The sequence below is a fragment of the Sphaeramia orbicularis genome, chromosome 2 (genome assembly GCF_902148855.1).
Source record: "Sphaeramia orbicularis chromosome 2, fSphaOr1.1, whole genome shotgun sequence".
In the NCBI taxonomy this organism is placed as follows: Eukaryota; Metazoa; Chordata; class Actinopteri; order Kurtiformes; family Apogonidae; genus Sphaeramia; species Sphaeramia orbicularis.
This window is the reverse complement of record NC_043958.1, coordinates 3,589,967-3,609,716: the sequence shown is the minus strand read 5'-3', so window position 1 is coordinate 3,609,716 and position 19,750 is coordinate 3,589,967. Positions and strand designations below refer to the sequence as shown.

Sequence of the window (19,750 nt, the reverse complement as noted above, 5' to 3'; positions counted from 1 at the left end):
GAACTGTTAACATTTAACGTATGTGATTGGTCAACTGAATGATCAGCTGTTTACTTCCACATATTCTGATTAAATTCAAAAACGTGTAATGGTACGACAGAAGAATTATTCCTGTCTCATCTGTGAAAAAAGACATTTTAGATTGAGAACATTATGCTTCACCTCTAATATGTTTATTAGAGCCATGTGTAGCCTACAGCGCCACCTGCTGGCAACACAACGCAGCATGGATTATTCATTTTATGATTCGCATTTCCAAATTTGTGACGTAAAATTTTAGTAGAATTTTAAAGAAACACACCCGCTGTGTCATAGAGATGGGAAGTCTGATTCTTTTTACTAACTCGATTCTTTCAGTTCATTCATCTGTTGTGAATTGATTCTGAATCGATTCTTTTGATTCACCAATTAAAAAAAATAATAATCTAGCGTGCATTATCTCGTTTCATTCAGCAGTTCAACAGACTCAGCAATTCGTGAATGAGTCAGTGAGTCATCGATTTGTGAACGATTCGGTGATTTGTGAACTATTCAGTGAGTCATCGATTTGTGAATGATTCAGTGAGTCTTTGATTCATGAATGATTCAGCGAGTCATCCATTTGTGAACAATTCAGCAAGTCATTGATATGTGAACAATTCAGCAATTCGTGAATGATTTGGTGATTTGCTAATGATTCAGTGAGTCATTGATTTGTGAACGATTCAGAATCGATTCAGTGACTCGGGTTGACTCAGCCGCTCTTTCATTCAGTGGTTCACTACCTCGGCTCAGTCTGTCCATTGCTGGCAACTAGTCTCGTGATACAATCAGAGATGTTTCCGTGGAGACGACCTGCTGCACGGTGGGTCACACAGCACCTCTGCCCCCGACTTAATGAAGGATTCTGTCTACTTTATGTGATAATAAACAAAATATTAGCAAAGTGCTGCTGAACTGATTCAGTTGTGTTTGTGAATCGCTTCAACTCATTCACTTAAATGAATCGATTCATTTGAACGAATCATTTGTGAATTGGCATCACTACTGTGTAATAAAAGTGTGTGAGTGTAGACACAGTAACAGCTGCTGTTTGTTCCATTAAAGGTTTACTTTAATGATAACGCTTTCAACAGAAAATACTGAACAGATTCCAGATCTGCTGCCCATCACGAGTCCTCCAGTGATGTGTTTAAGGAACAGGTCAATACTCAGTTTGGTACAAATATATAAATCCTCTCACACGTTCTGTTCATGTGAATGTTCCAAAGAGACGGAGCATCTCTGGGTAAACGTTTCTGCAGCAGTTACAAACAAAGCATCGAAAGAAACAAAGTCCACTGAAGGAAACACTGACATGAAAATACCCAAAGCATCGTATGAGTGACACGACGAAAACAAAGATCAAACTCAGAATCTATGAAAACATTGTCCTCTGTCTTTCAGTACAAATTTAACAAACACTAGATTTAGATTTGACTTACATTTATGATGAATCTGAGCAGAAGTCTGGTGTTTGCACTAAATATCCCATAACAGTCTCTGAATCTGACTGGAAATAGTGTTGTAGTGAAAACCACCTGAACCAAGACCACATCCAGACCAGGATCAGTGTGTTGTCAAGACCACATAAACCACATTGTGTCCTGTCTGTGTCGTCTTTGTTTATCACAACAAAAATAAAACTTAGAATCAACCTGTCGTATATACACTATATGAACAAAAGTATGTGGACATGTTGAATTCAGGTGTTTGTTTTCTACAAAACAATGACGATAAATGTCATAATATATTTATATCGGGATAAATATCATTGCATTGGTTAGTTTGGTTTAAATTGTTATTTTTGCTTCCAAAATGCCTCAGAGATGGGTTGGACTTCATTTATCTCAACATTAATTTTTGTTTTGTTTTTCTTTTATCCATGACTATGATTTTAAATGTTCTACCTCTAAATTTCTCAAATATTTTTCATGCTCTGACTGTAAATAATAATTTTCTACCACAACTAACCATCCACTTTCTGCACATCTCACTGAGGAAGAAAAATCTCCCATTAAACTTAAAGGAAATACTGATGTTTCTAAACTATATGGACAAAAATATTGGGACACATCATGTCAACAGCTGTAACATGTCCTGTTCATGATGATTTAAGATCAATAAGTACATAATGAAGCTCTTATTAACCTTCTATGATGGTATTCTTGCTTAAAAAATAAATAAATAAATAAATAACCATCTTCACATCTCACTGAGGAAGAAACCTCTCCCATTAAACTTTAAGGAATGTACTTCACAAGTACCTTAAAAAAGTGAATTTAAGTAAGTATGTAAAAATGGAGAAAATACTGTTGGAGCTCTAAGGGTTAGAAGTATAAGTATGAGACCCATCTGCATATATTTGACTTCATTACTCCGTTCTAAATGGATTTATACTCTTGTCTTGTCTAGTAAGAGATTTACCATCTCACTTAGGAAGAAAAATCTCCCATTAAACTTTAATAAAAAAATACTGATGTTTATTTCTCAAAGACATCTTACAGTTGTAGACGTCATATGTCCCAATATTTTTGTCCACAGTTTATTAAAAACAATATTTTCTTTCACCGTGTCACCCTGCTTTACTATTGTTTATGAATAATCTCCATGACGACCAGGCTCAGAGGAGCAGCAGGTAGATGTAACACTCCTTCTACTGCACCTTTAGTGTAATGCAAAATGTTAGTGCAGATTTGACATTAAAGACACAATGTGCTACAGTTTTTTCCATAATCCAATGACAATCAATAGGAATCGAATCAATAATGGAAGCGGAATCGGTACATTTTCGTCAGTTCCCATCCCTATCATTAATATTTGGACTGCTGGTTTCAGATGTGTCTCATGTCTCCTTTTACAAACATCCTGTCTAGCAATGTCATGTCAATTCAAATCATTTTAGTGCTTTCATTTTCTTTTTTTTCTGTCTTTCTTCTTATTTTTTTCCCCAATGACAACCCCTCTAAGGCTACGTTCAGACTGCAGGCAAATGTAGCTCAAATCTGACTTTTTTGCCCATCTGTGACCTGTAACTGATCTGTTAAAGACAGTTTGAACAGCACTGATCTGACCCAGGCCACTTTCATATGTGATCCTAAATCTGATACGCATCTGATATTTTGCAATGCGAATCCAGTCTGAACAGCCAAGTCGCATTTATCCAACCTCTACATCATTGAAACTGACTGGAGTGTTACTTTTGTAGACACAGTGCGTGCCTGTGTGGTCATGTATTAGGTCAGGACCTCTTTAGTGTATGCGGGTCACTTCAGGGTCACATTCAGTTCATATTCAAAACTGATAGAGGTGGCATTTAATGAGTAATATAAATGAGCACACAAAAAAATTGGATTTTACCAAAAAATCCAAATTGTGCATGAAGACCTGCTGTCTGAACGTAGCCTAAGTTCCTGTAATTATAATAAAAGTGCCCCCCCCCCCCCCCCCGTCTGGTTTTCCACCTGAAAATTGAGTTTGGATCAAGGTGTAAAGCGACCAAATAAAAAACATCCTGAGACAAGACGGAGTAAAAACACAGCTGATTCAAACCTTCCAAATGTGGTCTTGAGCTCAGTCTCTGGTTTTACAACACTACTGTAAAAGCTAATGTGTCGTCTGCAAAACAGCGTTGATCGAGTGTCAAATAAAATACAACTTCAGCTGCAATTCCACAAACTCATCAGAAAACTAATGGCACTTGGTATGATTCTCTTACGCTACATGACTGTTAATGTTAAAAACAAAAATCTGCAAAAACAGGAAGTTGTGCTTGTGCTATTGTGGCTAAAAACTCCAGATTTTCAGTTTGGATGCTTTCAGGGACCAACATGATAATTGTAATTGTAATTTTCAAGGTAAGAAATCTAACAGAATGCAACATCATTATTACATCTGGATCATCACACGCTAGTCGCTTTTCCATTGAAACTCAAATTACGTGAATATAACCTGTGCATAAAAATTTGCCTAATGAAAAAATGCTAATTTCGCCCAAACTCTCATTTTTCGCTGAAAAGTTTTTGCATTTGCAAGAGGTACTTTTTCGGGTGAAGTGAAATTGGTATATCGCGCAAAACTGAAATGGAAAGACCTTTTTGCGCAACTAGTCATGTGAACAAAAAGAAAAAAAAGGATGTTGATGGATGTTACAATAAGCTAAGATGAAGAGTTTTTAAACAAACGTGTGGACACACGAGGAAACGGAATCCTTTTTGAGTTTAGTTCAAGTAGTATCAAGTATGGAGTACTATATATCTCTAAGTCAATGTGATATTTATGTTTGTTGCAATGTTCATCCCTATAAAACCATTTGTATCATATTTGCTACACCAGGTTCTGAGACCTCTGTCTAATCAACAAGCTCAATACTTTACTAAAAAACCTGTTTATACGTGTTTTCTGCCCCCTGGTGGATTATCATCCCACTACAGCCAGTGGAAGGGTTCTTTTTTTTCTTCAATATGGCCACTGTCATTAAATCGTTCACACACATTTTGTAGGACAGTCTTTGGTAATGTTCAAAAAGTTTCGTTAAGAAGAAGATTTACGTTGTTATTCAGTTGAAAAGTGAAAAAATTTGAAAAATTTTGAAATTATGGTGCCATTCAAGGGACATAAAAAGGCTGTAAAAAGTTTTATGTAAAAAAAAAAAAAAGACCAGAAATGCTATATATTTTCAAAATGTTACTGATAAAATGTATTTTTTTAATCTAAAGTTGCCATTATTGTGAGTAAAATGTATCGAATGTGATGCAAAAAATGTATCATAAACAACATGACATGGCAAAATTTTTAGTTTGGATTATGTTAAAAGGGCTAATAAACATTTCAATTCCAAAAATGTTAAATTTTGTGGCTTTTACAGGGTTATGGAATGACTTCTTGTGACACCTCGCAATAATAAACAAACATCATCGTATTTGTGATTTAGTAAATTTAGTACCTTTAGTAAATATCGGTAAAGTTTTGCACATACTGTACGTCCAATGGAAAAGCGACGACAGAAATCCAATCCAACAACACACAAAATATAACACTGCTGTCAACACTAGAATGTGCATGTATAAAAATAGAAGCATATCTTGCATAAACAGATATACTGTAGCTTTACTGCATGTTAGCGATGAACTCCCGGTTTATGGCGAGGAGACAGTTCGTCATGTTCGTCATCTTCATATTAAATTAAACCATGTCCGATTCAGTCCGAATGGGGGAAAAAAACACATCTGCAGTCCAACGTTAAATAAAAACACCTGACAGAAATGGAGAGAAAACGTGGTATTTGGGTTTATTTGCCTTATTGTGGGATTGAAAATGACGCGTAGTAGAGGTTAAAGGTCACAGTATGTGGGTTCATGTGCAGAGGTCACGGTCTCCGATGTCGTCCTGAGGATGGCGTACACAGATGTGATAAAAGGGGAAAAAACAAACACAAATAAACTGTAATTAAAGGCTCATTATGTTCCATCTGTTTGTGCTAGTGTGGTTGTTGATGTTTCTATGGTAACGTCAGCTTAAATCCATGGAAATACACTCATTTTTTTCAGTGACGATTCAGTGTTTATTTCTTCTGGTTGATGCTGAAATGTACTGGCTTGAGTGATAGGGATGGTTTAATTCAGGGGTGTCAAAACCGGCCAATCCAGCCAATTTTACCAATATTCTGCCTCAGTTTATCATTTACACATGAGCATTATAACGTACAGATCACAGTGGATCTACAAATACACAAAACATTTAATAACAGGCAGAATATTGGTAAAATTTTTGACTTTGGAACTAAAATGAGTTTGACATCCTTGAGTGTTTTCAATATTTTCAGTGTAATTTTTGCATTTCACAAATTCATCTGGTGGGAGGGACTGGACCCGCTGGTGGACCAATTACAAGGGTCTCAAACATATGGTCTGTGGGATGAATTTGTAAAAAGCAAAAATTCCACTGAAGATTTTAATAATAAAGGATGTTAAAATCATTTTAGTTCAGGTTCCACATACAGACCAATATGATCTCAAGTAAAATACTATCATAATAACCTATAACTCCAAATTTTTTATCTTGTGATTTAAATTTTTTACACTAAAACAAACTGTCCTTTCACAAAAAATGTGAATAACCTGATCAAATATGACCAACATGAAATATTTTCAGAAAAATAAGTGTCATTTGACCAATATTCTGCCTGTTACAAAATGTTTTGTGTATTTGTAGATCCACTGTGATCTGTAAGTTATAACGCACATGTATAAATGATAAACTGAGGCAGAATATTGTCAAAATTGCACAGGTTTTTCATGTTATTCACATTATTTTAAAGGATAGTTTGTAGATGTAAACATTTTCATAATGTAATTCTACTTTTTTCACTCTAAAATGTGGAGAAAAGTCTGGAGTTGACATTATTTAAAGGTTATTATGTTATTATTTTACTGGTCTGAATATGAACTGAACTAAAATGAGTTTAACAGCCCTGGTTTAAAGCCAGAAGGATTAGTTGATTTATCGTGTAAATGCTAAATTAATTTCCAGCTTTTTCCATAAACAATAACTAGTTTAGGTAATTTTTGGGAGAAAAACAAAATAGAAAATGTAGTAGGTCATTTTCAGCAAATACCATGTCTGGTTTATTCTACAGGTAGAAAATCAAAGAATCAAAGAATAAATTCAGACGGTGTGTTTTCTTTCCTTTCTCATTTGAAGATGAAATATCTCAGTTTTCTTTGAAACCCTGGGTCTAAGTTCCTCTACTCCACCATTCATGTACCCAATAGACTTGGATTTTATGTCTTAATATAATCATTTATTACAAATATCCCTACCATTGTCTTCCAAGTTGTTTGGATTTGTAAAAAAAATCTACCCTTATTTTTATCAAAAGTACACTCTGTTGATTGTTCTTGTAGAATTTAGATTGAAATTGAATGAAAGATTAAATTTGAAGGATTTTGATGAAACCAAAAAAAGACCCAGAAGCAAAACAGGAAGTGATAAAGGGAAAGTGTGAGGTAGAGGAACACGACGAACACTGAAGGAAAGGAAACAGGACGGGTAGAATGTAGTAAGAGGTAGAGAGTGTCCGAAGAAGAAAGACATGAAATGTCATAAACAGAGGCTTCAGTTTATGATTGAGCAGCTGTTTCCACTTCCTGTCTCTGTATTGATGATCCAAGACTTCAAAACCAGACGCTGGGATTTACAGATTCCCCCTGAACGTTGCATTAAAACCAAACATCCGATATCTTTAACATCCAGGACGAACGCCTGAGTTTGAGTTCCCCGACGTTGACACGATTCCACGGCGTCTGAGCTCCATTTTCCACCCGAAGCAGGCGATGTCGACGGTTCAGACGGCGAAGTCTCCGTAGCCGGTGGGGCAGAAGGCGGCGCTGCGGAGGATGTCCAGGCAGTTGACCAGGATGAGCGTCCCCGTCAGGTGCTTCCACCTCTTGGTGATGGGGTTCCTCATCCTGTCCAGACCCGTGTGGAGCTCCTGGATCACATCGCGGTAGCTGTCGCCGATGTGGGCCGCCCACGTCAGGAGGAAGTCATAAGCCGGTTTCCACATGGACTGAAGGATCAGAAACAGAGGGATAAAAGGACATGGTTACATTATTTAATATTAACCCATAAAGACCATAAAAACCATTTACTGATCTAAAGTGTTAAATACCTGCTGATCCACTAATCCTATCACAACATGAAAATAATTGGTATAAAATACAGTTTGTCATCTTTTTGGTCATCAGATATGACCCATTCAGACATTCACAGGCTCTATAGTTACCATGGAAACACCATCATCTTCTACAACACTGATTCACCAGTAAAACCCATGGAGTTGGATCAATGACAGTGGATGGACACACTGGGTTTATGTTCAGTTAATGATAGATTTGACTGGAAAAGTCATTTTTTCCTCCATTTTCTCTGTTTTTCATATAATAATCCTTAACTTTAATTTGAGCTTTTATGGACATTAATCATCATCAGTAAATTAAATGTAGAAAAATAACTGATTTTTGCTTAAGAATGCAAAATACTGACCATATTATCAGAATAAATGTTGATAAATCACTTAAGCAAAGTTAGACAAATAGAGAGAAAATCATTTAGGAACTGCCACAAAAGTAGCACTGGGTCCTTATGGGTTTAGGTTACTATCAACATGGAAGAATAGAATTTTACCACCGGAGAATCCTTTGACAAAAATAGAACCAGTGTCCCTGTATGTCAGCGTCATGTTCTATCAAGAATCAATCCCCAGTTGAATTTGTGAGGTTGTCAGGTTCTGTCTCTGTTAGAGTCCTGTGGTCCTGATGCAACAGAAGAGGGTGGATCTTTCACTGGAGGAGAACTCAACTAATTCAGTCAAAGTCCAAATATGACTTCTATCAGTGATCAGTACGAACTATATTGATATCTGGAACCATTTACATGTTATAAACCATTAAAATATGAACCATTATAATTAAAGGCACATTTTGAATAATTCAGAAAGTCGTCAAAAATTCTAAAATCGAAATTTCTCAAAACTGTAAACTTTGTAGACTTTCCCATGCGATTAATCACTATTTATTATAATATTATCCTCCGTATTTTGCATTTTTCTGTGAAACTCAGGTATTTCCTTATATTTCATTCACTGATCATGTAGATGTTCATAAAAGCTCCGAGTAAATTCAAATATTATATTAAAATAGAAAACTGAAGAAAAAACAACTTTCTAAGTCAAATCCATCAATAACTGAACATAAAAGTGTGTTCATCTTCTTTTATTTAAAATCATTATGAAAGGCAAATAAGCTTCTAATGATAAAAAATAAAAAGTTAAATTAAAAATAATTTAAAAATAAAAATTAACCAGAAAAGCACTCAGAGAGCACAGACCTCCACCAAGGCAGATCAGTGCCCCCCCACCCCACCCCCCACCCCGATCACCACCAAAATTTAATCATTTGTTCCTTGTGCCAGTATCAACATTTCCTGAAACTTTCATCCAAATCCGTCCATAACTTTTTGAGTTATCTTCCACATGGACAGACAGACAAACAGACAAACCAATGCCGACAAAATCATAGCCTCCTTGGCGGAAGTAATAAATTAATTATTGATTTAATTTATTTAAGCTAAAGGTTTTTTTTGCAATAATGTATGGCAAATTTGTAAAAGTTAAAAAATTCTTCAAAAATTCAAAAATCTCAAAACTGTGAACAAACTGTGTGACATTGTTTGAAGAAAACTAATTTCTTTATTTTTTTATAGTTTCACCAAAGTAGATGTTTGAAGAAATTGCTAACGAAGTTGAAGACGCTGACGCTCTATCGCCATTGAAGAGTAGAATCTGATCACCAGTGTCATCATCGACACATGTTAGATTTATTGGTTGTTTTTGACGTACTTCGTTGTCCAACAGGCCGTTTTTGTCGCGGTGCGGCGCCTCGTAGGCCTCCATCTGCTGCCTGGACACACGGGCCAGTTTCTCCGCCAGCTCCCTCCACCGGGACGCCACCTCCACCGCCGTGGTCAGCAGGACAAAATCCAGAACCAACCTGGCAACCAGACCCTGGCAGTCCATCTTCAGCAAAGCCTGAAACAGAGAAACAGACGACAAAATGAAGTTTGGATACTGGACCCGCGCTGCGTTCAATGCCCATGTGGATTATATGAACAGTGGTCGTACGGTCGTCTATAAATAGCCCCGCCCCTCAGGCTGCCGCTGTAAATACGGTCTTGCTCGACTAAAATGAAGCTTTAAATATACTGAGCATTAGTGAAAGCAGCTGACTGGAAAACACGCTGCAGGGGAGGTTTCTTATTTCCTCCTTAGGAACTGCCAGTATGGACAACAAATGCATCCCATTAGTGTTTTCACTCAGAATTAAGACGATCATTTCCCTCTGCAGTTCTAGAGCGAAATGAAAAACTGACTGAAGTCGTCCTGCAGCTGCATCAGGTTCCTCCACTAGAAGAACATGTAGATGCTGTCAAACAAGATCCTGTTTGGGCTTTTACATCGTTTTATCTTCTTGAAGTCTCATCATTTTTATTATGTGTAAGTATTTTTGTCTCTGCATCATTTTTTATCTTGTTTAAGTCTTTGTCTTTTTCACCATTTTTATTTGAAGTCTTTTTCCTTGCTTCATCTTTTTTGTCATTTACATTTTTATCTTGTTTCATTGTTTTTGTATTGAAATTAGTGATGCTCAGATCGGTGGGTTACCTGCGGGATACTTTATTTGCGGGGCGGGTCATTGACTGAGCAGAGACACAAAAATATGTTCAGTATCGTGTATAAATTCCCTATAGCAAGTTACAATTTTTAGCGATATATTCATTCATTCATTCAAACAAATAAGTGTATTTCATGTCTGTATGTTTTTTGATGGAGCCACTTGAGAAGGGCCCAAGAGCCAAATGTGGCCCCGGAGCCACAGGTTGCCCACCCCTGCTCTGTCTCATCTGATTCTGTAATGGGACGTTTTCTTCAAATGATTAAAACATAGAGGGAAAAAGGTTAAAGTCTGTTGAAGTACTGTGATGCAGTGTTTGTACTGGGGCTCTTTGTGTGTACTATGTCCAGTGTCTACAGCAGGGGTCTCAAACTCAGGTTCTTTCAGGGACCACATTCAGTCGGATTTGATCTCAAGTGGACCAGTAAAATAATAGCATAATAACCTATAAATAATGGCAACTCCAAATTTTTGTCTGTGTTTTAGTGCAAAAAACCCCATTAAATTATGGAAATACTTACTTTTATAAACTATCCAAGCAAAAAAGATGTGAATAACCTAAAAAAACCAGAAAATTCTTAAGAAAAATAAATGCAATTTCAACAATATTCTGCCTCAACTTGTCATTTCTACATGTGCATCATGGATCGGATCTACAAAGACACTAAACACTGAGGAACAAGCAGAATATTGTTAAAATTGTGCTTAATTTTCTTTAGACATTTCAGGTTGTTCATATTTGTTCAGGTTATTCACATTTTATTGTTATAGGATAGTTTGTAAATATAAATATTTTCATAATTTAATGTTATTTTTTGCACTAAAACAAAGACAAAAATTTGAAGTTGTCATTATTTGTAGGCATAGTGTAATATTATTTTGTTCACATCAAACTGAGAGGAAAATATGGAGTCATTATTTTTTGAAGGTTATTATTATTATTTTACTTGAGATCATATTGAACCTAAACTAAAATGAGTTCTACAGCCTTGACTGTGGAATTTTTGCACTTTGCAAATTCATTCCACGGGCCAGACTGGAACCTTTGGCGGGCCGCATTTGGCCCCTGCGCCGCATGTTTGACACCCCTGGTCTACAGTGTGTACATGTGTGTCCAACCACAGATGAGATTATGATCCAGAACGCAGGGGTCTGTGCCACTGCAGCGTCTTACTTCCAATAACACATACATGCTTCAAAGTGATGCTCCGTCCTGTGGTGAAACCTTTCAGTTTCTTCACAGGGGAGGTTTTTCTGCTGCCGGCCTCACAGAACACCTGCGGACTTCTTCCTTCAGGGTTTACTCAGGCTTCAATAAGCTTCCACACTCAAGTATCAGGACTCTTTTCTTTTTGACTTTTGTGGCAGTTGCACTTTTCGCAAGTGATTTATCACCATTTATCATAATATTATCCCCTCTATTTTGCAACTTTTCATTGAAAATCTGTTATTTTCCTGTGTTTAATTTACTGATAATTTACTTTATACATCATGCTGAGACTACATTTAAGAATTATTATGTCAAAAACAGAGAAAACTCACACAAAAAAGTGACTTTTTCAGTAAAATCTGAACATAACCAAGTGTCCATCCACTGTCATTGATCCAACTCCATGGGTTTTACTGGTCAATCAATGTTGAAGATGATGGTGTTTCCATGGTAACTATGGAACCTATGACTTATTTTTTTTTGTTAATTTTTATTCATTATTTTATTTGTTTTTGTTAGTTATTTTGTTTATTTTTATACATTTTGTTGCCTCTTGTTATTTTTTCTTCAATTTTGTTCAGTTTGTGGCGTATTATTCCATGCAACTTATTATTTAATTGATTTATTATTCAGGTTTTTTTTGTCATTTCATTGATCACCTCGGCTGTTTTCGTCATTTTGCGTGTCCATCCACTGCCATTGATCCACCTCCATGGGTTTTACTGGGTAATCAATGTTGTAGAAGATGACGATGTTTCCACGGTAACTATGGAGCCTCTGAACGTCCAAACGGGTCATATCTGATGACCATGAAAAGACGACAAATTGTATTTTACACCAATCATTTCCATGGATTGATAGAATTAGTGGATCAACAGGTATTAAACACTTTATATCAGTAGGTGGTTTTTGTGGATGTTTGGGTCTTTATGAGTTAAGTGGTTTAGGTCTTCTCTCAAAGTACTTTGTTGAAGTTGGTAACTGTGTCTCAGTCCAACTAGCCTTGACATGTGGAGTCCCCCAGGGGTCTAATTTTGGACCTCTTTTGTTCAACCTTTATGTGATTCTTTTAGGCCAGTTAATACCAAACTTTAATTGGTTAAAGAGCTAGAACAATTTTTGTGGCAGCCAAACATATTTTTTCTCTACATTTTAGGTTTTCTAAGTGATTTATCAGCATTCATTATAATATTGGTTTCACTGTAAAGCCTCGGAGCTCCATGTTTATTTGTTACCAGACTGTCAATGTTAGTAAACAGTTGTTCTAGTGAAGAAACCTAGTCTTCAAGGCAAGTCGGCTAGATGACAGGGTAAAGGAACGGGAACTCTTTCAGTTTTAAAGGAACTTACAGCTCCTGGTGCTAATTACGCTTTTAGGCATAAATAAGACATGCGATACAACACGTCTCTGAATGAGCGTCTTTGATGTGCACTGGTGTGGTGGAACTGTGAATACATAACTACACAAATGGAAATGAGTGTGTATTTTAGTTCTCAGTTCAGCCTCGGGCTTCATTTTGGATCCGAGTGATCGGTCCTTGTGAAGTGGTCTGAGCCCCCCCCCCCCCCCCCCCCCCCTTCTTCTTCTTCGTCTTCTTATCTGTACAGTTTCCACTCAGTGAACATTCGGTTTATTAACGGCTTCATCAGATGAGATCAGAGGTCAGTGTTGTGTTCGTCGTTGCGTGAAATTCCTCATCACCGCAGATTTCAGTAAAAGATTCGTCTTAATGGCTTTCAGACGGAAAAACAACAGAAAAGCAGCCCCTCGCCTGAACGTAACATTTGACTCATCCTGTGAGACTTTAGATTAGTCACATACATGAAAACATTTCACGCAAATATAAAAAAACCGCTCAAATGGAGGAAAAATGGGATAAATAGGATCAAATGTTTCTGCTGCATTTGAACCAAAAATGGATTTCCTACCATGTTTAAGGTGCTTTTCATCATGTCCAGTCGATGTATGTGTGTATAATTTAACATTTTTGGGGTTTCCATACAAGAAAAATTATTTAATAGAGATCTAGTGTTTTTTTACTGATTGAAACTCTTTGTCAACTGCATCCTCAAAACTAAAGTAGAGATAATGGGATGTTTTCCATCTATTCTGTCGGACATAATGCAATTCTGCTCGTATGTAAATATGTATATATGTAGTACAGAGTTTAATTACTTACAACTATTATTAGAGTTTTTATTTGTACTGTTGGTTTGTTTTTTGAACTATCATTATGCATGCACCAGTGAATTTCTCATTGTGTTGCTTCTGTATTTATTTATTTTTTTCTTTTGTTTATTTTCTTGAATAGTTTGTGCTTTTTTTTTTTTTTACTCATTTTGTTGCCTACGTGTCATTTTTAAACATTTTGTTAATTATTTTGCTCTTTTTGTTCATTCCGCTAGTTATTTATGCTTATTATTGTTCATTTTCATGCCTATTTTGCCCAGTTTTTATTCATTTTTTCTCACTTTGTTCATTTTTTCACAACTGTGCTGCTTATGATTCTGTATTTTTGTCCATTTTGTTCTTTATTTTTTTCATTTTTACTGATTTTGTTCCTTACATGTTAATTTTTTTTCATATAATTTTGTTGTTTATATTTGTCATTTTTATTCATTTAGTTAATTACTTTGTTCTTTTTGTTCATTGTGCTACTTATTTATGTCTGTTTTTGTTCATTTTCTTGCCTATTTTGCTCAGTTTTTATTCATGTCATCACATTTGGTTCATTTTCCATTGATTTTACTGCTTATGTTTGTGCATTTTCTTCCTTATTTTGTTCATTTTTATATCATTTTATTATAATTTTATAGAATCTATCTCTCTATCTATATGCAACAGTAAATTGGAATAATACTAATATTAGTTTGATAAAAACTAACATGATTCTAGCTCTTTCTTCTGTTACTTTAAACGACAACACGCTAACTAGTTACTGATTTATGAGGGAAAATAAAGGTATTCATGAATTCTGGCAGAAACTGTGATAAAATCCCTCCTCCTGCATGATAAAAATGTAAAAGTATACATAGCTTAGTTCACACAGACAGCGAGAAAATGACTGTAAAATGACTAATTATATGGAACTGAAATAATGTGATGATTTCATTGGGTTTTTCTTCAAGCACAAATCACACAGATTAAGTCGTCAATGCTTTGAATTGTCTGTAAATGAAAGGATCATCTTCTCATACAGAGCTGAACATGAATTTATAAATAGACAAACAAAATTCTAATCCTTTATATAAAGAAATTAGGACATAAATTGCATTCAGCAAGACTTGAAACAAAGTAGGACAAAGCCTTAAGGGGATGACAGTGGTTTGTTTGATGCATTACAGTCAGTTAAACGCAGACTGTATGTGTTCTATATGAACTTCTATATATGGATATGAAGCCATTTCTGTGCAGAGTCTGATAACATGATAAAGGGAAGTGTTGTGCAGCGAAGTGAAGCTGCTGTTCTAATATCTGTGTTATATTTGCGTTTTACTAATTCGTCCCATGGGAGGGATCGGACTCTTTGGTGGCATGGTTTTAGTCCCTGGACCATATGTTGGACACCCCTGGTTTAAAACAATAGAAGTACAAATACTAGTCTCAGAATAGACAGAGGTAAAAGAACAGGTGATGATACTTTACTGAGGAAAAAGTGGAAAAATCCAGGCATTGAAATTAGGGATGTAACGATTACACTGGGTTACAAAAAATTTTTTTTTGCAAGTTGTCTAGGTTGTTCAACTGAATTCGGACCATTTTGCACCGCTAAATCCAAAAATGGCATCTGTTTTTCTCAATCAGGTCAGGTTTTTTTGCTAATTTGATTTTGAAAAATTTGATCTTCTCACAAAATTGATTACATTTTTGTGACTTTATCAGTTGGTTTTTTTATATAGTTCTCCCCCAAAATAGGTTTTAAGAGAAAAAAAATCATTTTCTAACAGGATCCCTGTTAGGTACAATGGTGTATTCACCGCAGATGTAGCAGAATACGTCAGGCTTATTTTTGCAAGATCTTCTAGTCAAAGCCATTTCATTCATCTGTAATATTAAAAAAACCATTAATCATAAATTGGCAAAAGTAAATTCTTCAGAACTCATTTATTACAAGAAATATGAAAGAATTTTGTATCATATAATGTGAAAATGCCCATAAATGTAAGCAAAAATGTTAAAAAGCCAATATGTAGCATAGTTCAGAAAGTTGACCTGATTGAGCAAAATTAATGTGATTTTTGGATTCAGCACACCAAAATTATCCTAAATCAGCTCAAAAAACTTAAACAATAAATTTGTTGTTGACCAGTGTTATCGGTATAACGATAAACCGTGGTAAAATTGCCAATGGTTAGTATCACCGTTTAAATTCTAATTATCATGATAACCGTGTTTGATTACCGCACTTTTAGGGGAGAAAACACCTGTGTAAAGATCTGCTTTTATGTCAAATATTTGAGCATAGTTTTATTTTATTACAATTTTAATTTTCTATACCTAATATTTGGAACCAATATTCACTTTTAAAGTCTTTGAAAAGGTTCGTTAAGCATCTGTGTGTTATTTATGCAATAAATTATAGAAATTTTTCTAATCGGATTTTATAAATTTTTTTGTTTTTTGTCCTTTTGTGTACAGTAGGTTAAAGTGAAAAAATAATAGACAGATGAGACAGATGAAGTTGTGCTGAAAAAAAAAAGATCCCAAACATGGGTATAGCAAACATTCATGTATATAGTATATAAAGGCAAAATCAAAAGTGCTGAAAAATGGCCAAAATAGACTCAGATCCCTAAGGGTTAATACTTGAATGTTTCTACCAAGAGAAAGTACACGGTGCCAATTATTTTATTTGTTTTTTTTTATGTTTTTTTTTTTTTTTTTCAAAACATAACTTGGTTAAATTATTTCAGTGTGTGTAGAAGTACTTTTTGAACATTTTGAGCACAATTTCAACAATACCGCGATAATAATGGTAACCGTGATAATTTTGATCACAATAACCGCAATATGAAATTTTCATATCATTACATCCCTAGTTGAAATATCACAAGTATGACATGTACTGTAACTATTAAACCATTGTATATTCTAGTCAAATGAGAAACAATAGAGTTTTATGTCTTTTACATCATTTTCATCTTACTAAATCTTCTACATTCTTGTTACATGTTTCAGTTTTTACATCTCATTCATCAGTTGCATACTATTAACTAAAATAATTTTAACATCCTTGACTGATAATATCCTCAGTGTCATTTTTGCATTTTAAAAATTTTTGATTGGACCCATTGGTGGCTAGTTTTGGCCCACAGACCATATGTTTGACACCCCTGTTCTGAGTGATTTGTGCCATTTATGCTATTATGACAAAAACAGCCACATATGAGCAAATAAATGTGCTTTGAGCCACTTTTATCTGCAAACACAATAATATTCTGAGAGATTCTGTTCAAGTATGTGTTACACATGAACTTCTACATATTTACATAATGCCATTTCTGTGCAGAGTCTGATAATATGATAAAGCAAAGGGTTGTGCAGTGCAGTGAAGCTGCAGTTTTAACCCATACAGTTCATCCAGAGGTGGACCTTGCAGACCCTGTAGACCACATTGGACCTGAGACTGCTGCCTCACTATCCTCACTGGAACTGTTGGTGTCACATGCGGAAATTACCAAAAATAGTCACTTGCCTGATACAGTTAACCCATAAAGACCCATTGCTATTTTTGTGGCAGTTCCCAAATGATTTTTTCCTCTAATTGAAATTTTTCTTAAATCAGCATTTATTCTAATATTATGCTCCGTATTTTTGCATTCTTAAGTGAAAATCAGCTATTTTCCTATGTTTAATTTACTGATCATGTAGATCTTTTGCCTGCAAATTTGCAGAGATTATTTGTTTTAGTATCACAGGATGAAACACATAGAAGGAGGTTTAATTTAAAACAGTAAAAGGTTAGGACGAATGCAAAGCAAATGTGAATTTGTGTTGTGGGTGTCAGGATGTGGAATTCTTTGGCAATGGAAGAGAAGAGCTGCACAAATATTATTCAGTTTAAGAGGTTGTATAAGAAGAGAATAGAGAAGCTTTATAAAAGCATGTAGTGAAATAATTTTACTTATGGATTTTGGATTTGTTTTATTTTCAGTGACTATCATGTAAACTGTTTACTGTAATAGCTGTAACGGTAACTTATCTGATGTAAGCAGATGTTTTAAGAAAGGAGCAGGAATTCTAAGTTTTATTAATCCTGCTCCTTTCCAATCATTTAGATTAGAATGAATAAATAAAAAGAAATGAAATGAAATGAAATGTTCGTAAAAGCCCAGATTAAAGTTGAGGGTTATTGCATCAAAATCAGAGAAAACAGAAGAAAAAGTTACTTTTTTAGTTAAATCTCTCATTAACTGAACATAAACCCCGTGTCTCCATCCACTGTCACTGATCCAACTCCATGGCTTTTACTGGTGAATCAATGTTGTAGAAGATGACAGTGTTTCCATGGTAACTACGGAGCCTCTGAACGTCCAAATGGGTCATATGTGATGACCATGAAAAGATGAAAAACTGTATTTTACACCAATTATTTACATGTATTGATAGGATTAGTGAACCAGGAGTTATTAAACATTTTGGATCAGTAGATGGTTTTGGTCGTCAGTGGATGTTTGGGTCTTTATGGGTTAATATCCTCAGTGTCATTTTTGCATTTTACAAATTCATCCCGTGGGCCAGATTGGACCCATTGGCGGCCACTTTTGGGCCCCGGGCCGTATGTTTGACGCCCCTGTTCTAATTGATTTGTGCCATTCATACTATCGCGAAAAAAAAACAGTCACATATGAGCAAATAAATGTGACTGGAGCCACTTTCGTCTGCAAACACTGCAATATTCTTTTGAAGATTCTGTTCAAGTGTGTGTTATATATGAACTTCTACGTATTTACATAATGTCATTTGTGTGCAGAGTCCGATAATGTGATGAAGGCCAGTGTTGTGCAGTGCAGTGGAGCTGCAGTTTTAGCTGCTGCTTTTAATTAAACTCCTATCTCCAGTGTGGGCTGAGGCCGGGCTGAGCTGTTCACTCTAGCTCATCGCTGATAAAAGCTGCTTCGTGAGGCTCGCCTTGCAGAAATAACAGACGTCCACAGTCACGCTGAGCCATGTAATCGAGCTAAAGTGGACTTTTCCACTGCTGCTACCGGAGAGTGGCTTCTATTGAAAACCACTGATCTGATCCCAGCGGCTCCACGAACCGGCGCTAACGGCATGGACGCTGACAGATACATTATTCACCCATTAACGTCTTTCCCTATTAATCATCGACACTAGTAGGAACCAGACTAAAGGTAGAGACTTTACAGCTCCAATTCTTTTAGATTCTGGCCTGTGACCGAGTTCCTAGGCAGATTTTACATATCGTCACTGTCAGGCGGAAACCTCTTATGTCCAAAACGGTTATTTTTCAGGAAACTGATAAAACCGAAGTATATTCTAAATAAATGAGTGGGGTTAAAAGATGTAGTCACAAGCTGTTTTCAACACTTTTCATTGGTTAAATATTTCTAAAACAGTCAGGCCAATGTGAAGACTGACCAATAGAACTGTTTCATGACAAAGGAAAAAAAAGACCAAAAATGGATTTACGAGGTTTACACCTGACAGTGACGATATAAAACATGTGATTTTAGAAAATGAAGGAGCCGGCTTTAGATGCAATTTATGAGTTATTCCATAAAGAATTAACATTTCAAATTTTCAAATGTATTTGTTCATTTATTTTTTTAAAATAATTTTTAGACTATAGAATATCTTTACTGTAATCGTCATACTGTGTTGTTATTCCATTAAGAATTCAATTTAGAATTTATTTATTTATTCATTAAGGATTTTTTTTTTTTGAATTTGTTTTCTCATTTTCAGACATGTCTTTTTCAAATTTTTGCTATTTTTTCCACAATTTTTTTAAAACAATTTTTTCACATTTTTTCCACATTTTTCCAAGTTTTTTTTCTCAATTTTTTACATTTTTTTCACATTTTACGGATGTTTTTTTTTTTTTCAATTGTTGTTTGTCATTTTCGGACATGCCTTTTTAAAATTTTTAAAACTATTTTTTCCAGTTTTAAACCATTTTTTCCCCCACATTTTAAATGTTTTTTCCCCCACATCTTTAACCCCTCTCCTCCAAATTTTTTACTTTTTCCCCAGCGTTTTTAAAAACTATTTTTCCACATTTTTTTTTAATTAAGAATTTTTAGTCTATAGAATATCTTTACTGTC

General features: G+C 35.3%; 1 protein-coding gene across 1 annotated transcript in view; it reads right to left on the bottom strand.

Moving 5' to 3' along the window:
• Positions 1-6,619: 6,619 nt before the first annotated feature.
• Positions 6,620-19,750, bottom strand: part of sh3bp4a (SH3-domain binding protein 4a) — a 54,769-nt gene continuing 41,638 nt past the window's right edge. The window contains exons 4-5 of the mRNA XM_030152737.1: positions 9,419-9,607; positions 6,620-7,588 (exon numbers count right to left, since the gene is read on the bottom strand). Coding sequence (XP_030008597.1) covers positions 7,364-7,588; positions 9,419-9,607 — 414 coding nt within the window. The 3' untranslated portion in view covers positions 6,620-7,363. The remainder of the gene's footprint in view (positions 7,589-9,418; positions 9,608-19,750) is intronic.